General features: G+C 33.8%; 1 protein-coding gene across 1 annotated transcript; it reads right to left on the minus strand.

Moving 5' to 3' along the window:
• Positions 1-484: 484 nt before the first annotated feature.
• On the minus strand, positions 485-1,165 carry LOC139888547 (uncharacterized). The gene is made up of 2 exons (XM_071871552.1): positions 1,087-1,165; positions 485-1,002 (listed from the first exon to the last, which is right to left on the minus strand). Exons 1-2 carry the CDS (start codon positions 1,163-1,165, stop codon positions 485-487), a joined length of 597 nt encoding a protein of 198 aa, XP_071727653.1.
• Between the last annotated feature and the right edge of the window lie 3,977 nt (positions 1,166-5,142).

Consider the following 5,142-nt stretch of genomic DNA (forward strand, 5'->3'; position numbering starts at 1 on the left):
TTCTATCAGCTCCAGAATTGAAAAGTACATAAACATGTTGATTATCGAGAAGAAATGTACCCGTGACTAGCTTAGGATCATCATGAGCTTCATTGGAGTTAATGTTGAAAGCTCTTCCTCTAGCAGGTTCATTAGTCTTACTAGCGGTTGGGCAATCCTTCTGGAAATGACCTTCCTTTTCGCACCCATAACACATATTCGTACCAGTTTTACACTCGGCAGCCAAATGTCCACTCCTCTTGCACTTATCACACTTTCTCAAACAATCCCCCGAATGATGCCTATTACACTTAGCACACAACAGGAACTTTCCCTTATAACCAGAATTAGCATTTGGAGTTGCAGCATTACTCTTAGCAGTATCTTGTTTCTTAAAGGGCTGCTGACTGTAATTCTTCCCTGAGTTATTGTTATTGTTCCATTTCCTCTTATTATCACGAGTTTTAGTCTCAATTGAGGTAGGAGTCTTTCCTCACTGTTCAACTTAATCGATTAACTCACTACCCATCTCGATAGCTTCTTGTATAGTTCTAAGCTTCGAAGTAGTCACACCACTTTGAATCTTCTCATTCAAACCGTTCACATAAAGAGTGATCTTGCGGTGTTCGGGAGTAACCATATGTGGACACATGAGAGCAAGCTCAAAGAATCTCTTATTGTAACTGGCCAGATCAGTACTTACTAGCTTCAAGTTTTGGAGTTCTTGCTCCATCTTAACAGTTTCAGTGTAGGGACAATACTCTTCTATCATCCGTCGTTTCAAATCCTCCAATGGATTGTCAAAAGCCTGATCCATACCTACGAAGTTTGCATAAGTATTCCACCTTGTCAAGGCGCCATCTGATAACTTAGAAGTTGCAAACTTCGTTCTATCCGCATCTCTACAGCCACTGATACGGAAAACTGACTCTAGCTTCTCAAACCAAAGAGTCAAACCAACTGGACCTTCGGTGCCATTAAAGGAGCTTGGTTCACAACTCGATAAAGTCTTATACGTACACCCTGCTTATCCATTGTTCTGAGTATTGGTCGTATCCTGGTTTCGCTAATTCGTAGCGTTCACATTGTTGCTATTGGTTCCATTACGGAGTTCTGCCACGACCTCGGTCAATCCTTCGGTAATCCACCGACGAACATCATCTTGGGAAACTTGCTTGGGCGGCATTAGCTTTCTGGTCAAGATAATACATTTGGTTAGTGTCAATGAAATCGATATATAAAATATACTAGCAACGGAACGATGCATAGTAACTAATATTAAATCACAATGATTCTAGTAGCGCTAGTGATATGTAGTAGCGATACATAGCGTTTAGTAGTAGCAGTAGTAAGAACAATGTACACTAGTAACATTATCACTAATTAGCAATAGTAGTAGCAACACTAGGCATAAATCGCCATTAATAAACCAATACTTAAAGAAACAAACTTTTCGTTCAATAATCATGCATAACCAATGAAAGTAACATATTCCTCACGTCATAAGTAAAACCACATAAGTAAAGCCACATCTAACAATGTATGTGCAAACACCATATAATAAACAATAATAATCAAATAATGTTCAATAGCGTGGAACAAGTCTAGTCGAGCGATCTCTATTTGCGTTTCTGAAGTTCCTTCAATAGGTACTCGACCATTTTCTCCAAATTTTTGACTCGCAACGTGAGGTCACTAGGGTTGTTGTCATTAGCAGCAGCAGTAGGGGTACTAGGTTTAGAAGTAGATGTAGAAGTGTCATAGGGATGGTAACGGTGACACATCTCAAGTGAATGGTTATCATAGCAAAAACTCTTATAAAATGGGTTATTATGCCGAGCAGGTCCTTTCGGTATCCTACGGTGGTCTCTCGGTCCGTAGGGGTTAACATAATCGGGTTTAACAAAAGGTGACTGGGGTGAATCGGGTACATCATGTTCAGATTCAGATTCGGGCTCCAATTCTTCCTCGGAATCCTCTGTCGGTTCCTTTCCTCTAGGCTCATTCTCATGCTCAGTTTCCATCTCGGGTTCCGATTCGGTATCATCCACAAACTCGAGTATCGTATTTCCTTGCGCTTGCACAGTCTCCTCGGATTCTGTGTCAGAGTCGGTAAGAATGATTGGATTGGAAGAAGTCATCTAGCACTCAAAGAAAAACACAAAGTTAGTCACTTAGTAATCATGCCAAAATAGATACCAAGTAACATAGTAATTTATTTAACTAGGGTTCATGTAACTTAACAAGTCTATGGTTACAGTCTAGACGCACTAGTTGTCCTAACGTTCAACTCTCTAATGCAGCCTAGTCCTTGGTAACCGATCTGCTCTGATACCAAATGTAATACCCCGTCAGAATCCACTAACAGAATATTAACTCCTGGTCCCACAGTTTAGCGGTCACGCCCTCTATATGAGACGTTTCCAAAAAGTATTCGCATTAATCATTAAAACAAAGTCATTTATTAAAGAAAATGTAACTGGAAACATTTGACGTCAATGACTAATGTAAATGAACCCAACATCTTAAAAGAAAAACTTGTTTAAATGCGAATATATGTTCTTGAAATGAAAATAATAAACATGCTGGACACCGTCCAGTTCTAGCAGCAAACAGCATATAACTTCAAATAAAGTGGAAGCACTAGCTCTATGTACCTGAGATTAAACATGCAAAACATCAACGAAAAACGTTGAGTGAATCTACAGGTTTATTAAATCATTTCTTAAGTTAGGCCACAAGATTTTCTTGGAAAACATCATAGGAAAAGTATACATTATCATGAGCACTTGATTATAAAGCTTTAACCTTTGCGTGAGTTGAGCACACGTCTTTAGTTTACTGATATTGCTCTAAACATACATATTATTCGACGCAATATCACTTATATTTCATAGGTTTTTATCATCTACAAAGACATTCAATGCGCATTTCACGAGAAAAACGACAAAAATGGATAAGAGTTTACTATTTGAAGATTCGACGATAAAACGATAGTTTTAACCAGATTTATATCAAGAAACTTTTATCCGAATGAAAGTACAAGATAGATGAAGAAAAGAGTTCAAATGTAAAGTGCCAAGTCAGAACACGTCAACACGGGATCAACAGAGAACGAACGAAAAAGAAAAATAAAGAAAACTGCTTTTACTCTTACACGAATAGTGTAGGTCTACACGAATAGTGTAGAATATTTTTACACGAATAGTGTAGGTCTACACGAATCGTGTAGAATATTTGTTCTTACACGAATAGTGTAGCCATACATGAATCGTGTAATGTTAGGCCGAATTTAATCATTCATCAGATAAGGGGCGGCTACTTTTGAGTTTTAAAACCTTTCTTTTTGATAGTGCTGTAGCAAATGGAAGCTTTTGAACCTACCTACTACTTCAAGTCAAGCATAAATACGGAGTACGTTCAGAAGTTGAGACACAGAGAATACAAGATTACAACACATATTTTCATACAATTATTATACGCAAGTTATTATTCTGTAATTTTTATTACTCTATTAGTTCAAGGTTAAAAATAGTTGTAATATTAAGGGTGTATTGTTCGTGATAAAGGGTGTTATTATACGCGTGAAAGGGGTGTTATTATTGTAATTTTTCTACCATTTGAAGTTAATGAAAGTGAAGATATTTTAGTAAGTTTACTCTGTTAAAATTAGCGTTGTTATTATGTTTGCATATCTATATTTTTATGTCTACCTTAGTGTAATGGATAGCTAAATTTCCCTAGTGTTTGCTTAAATGTAGAGCCCCTAGTGAAATGGATTGTTACCATTAGTAAAGTTAAAATGTAACTTTAGTATTTTTAATATTGAGCCTAGTTAAAAGAACCATTTTTATGTAATTAGGTATTTAACCCTTGCCGCTTAATTTAGTAAATTTAAATAACGAAAGTTATATTTATTTACCTAAATTAAGCTTCAACATTAAAAATGATCTAGACGAATTTATGGATAAGTTATTGACACCAATTTAGAAATAAACTTCGGTGGTTTGGGTGATATCAATAAATTATATGAAGGTGAAATTATAAAAAGGGAAACCGTTATAATTTGGGTATTGGCGAAGGTCAAAACTAGGCTAGGTCTCAATTTAAATACTTAGGGAATAGTAGCTTTCTAAAAAGAATCCAATGAAAATTAGATTTTATTTAGTTAAGTTGTAACCTTATATTTATTCGAGAGAAAAATGTAAAGTTTGATACTAGAACATTTTAATAGGGCGTAAAACTTAAAACAATCCATGGACCTAGGGGTGACACAATTAAGTAAACACTCCCATTTATCTTATTTATACTTCTTATAAAAAGTATTATTGTTATTATTCACGAATTATAAGTTTAAAATATAAAAAGAAACCATAAAAATATTTATTTTTCGAAACAGTTGTTTGTCACATATTTTTAGCCTTACACGAATCGTGTAGCATCACACGAATCGTGTAGGAATAAAACGCGGCTACAGTACACCGTAGGTTAAAATTAGGGTTTTAATTAATTAATTATATATATTTAGGTTATTAGTTATTTTTATTATATAATTAGTATTAATTAGTATAAAATACTAAAATACATGTTTTAATCTTAAAAATTAGTATTTATTATAGGTTTATAAATTGTAACTAGTTTATAGTTAGTAAATTAATTAATTTTCCTTTTAATTTGTATTAGTTTTATTAAAAATGTCATTTAGTTAATTTAATTAAGTTTATATAATAATTGCTTAAAACAAAAATCTAAATATATAGTTCTATTAAAAATTACTATTTTACTAATTACCATTTAGTAACATAATTAATGCATCATAATTAGTATAATTTCATTTAGTATCATTTTAAGATAATTCTTGTCATATTGTAATTTTATTTTATTTAGTAAATTAGTTAAGTTATTTTCTTTTACTGTTACTATAAATTGCCTAATCCAAAACCCCCTTTAATTAAGTTTGACATCAAAGACTATTAAAAACCATTAAACACTCCATCTCCCTGTGGAACGAATCGGATTTACCAACAAACTAAACTACACGGATAGGACTAGTTGCCTATATATATGTGTGAAATCAACCTAAAATCAATAAAATACCACATATAAAATAAATCAATTCGTGTAACAAAACAACTCAAATCCGTTCATAAATAAAGGTCTCGA

The sequence above is a fragment of the Rutidosis leptorrhynchoides genome, chromosome 2 (genome assembly GCF_046630445.1).
Source record: "Rutidosis leptorrhynchoides isolate AG116_Rl617_1_P2 chromosome 2, CSIRO_AGI_Rlap_v1, whole genome shotgun sequence".
In the NCBI taxonomy this organism is placed as follows: Eukaryota; Viridiplantae; Streptophyta; class Magnoliopsida; order Asterales; family Asteraceae; genus Rutidosis; species Rutidosis leptorrhynchoides.

Bases quoted from the DNA above. Each gene is read 5' to 3' on its own strand.
- LOC139888547 (XM_071871552.1), bottom strand. From the start codon at position 1,165: ATGCCGCCCAAGCAAGTTTCCCAAGATGATGTTCGTCGGTGGATTACC. The intron at 1,003-1,086 runs GTAATGGAACCA...ATGGATAAGCAG, and splicing joins CGAGGTCGTGGCAGAACTCC to GGTGTACGTATAAGACTTTA.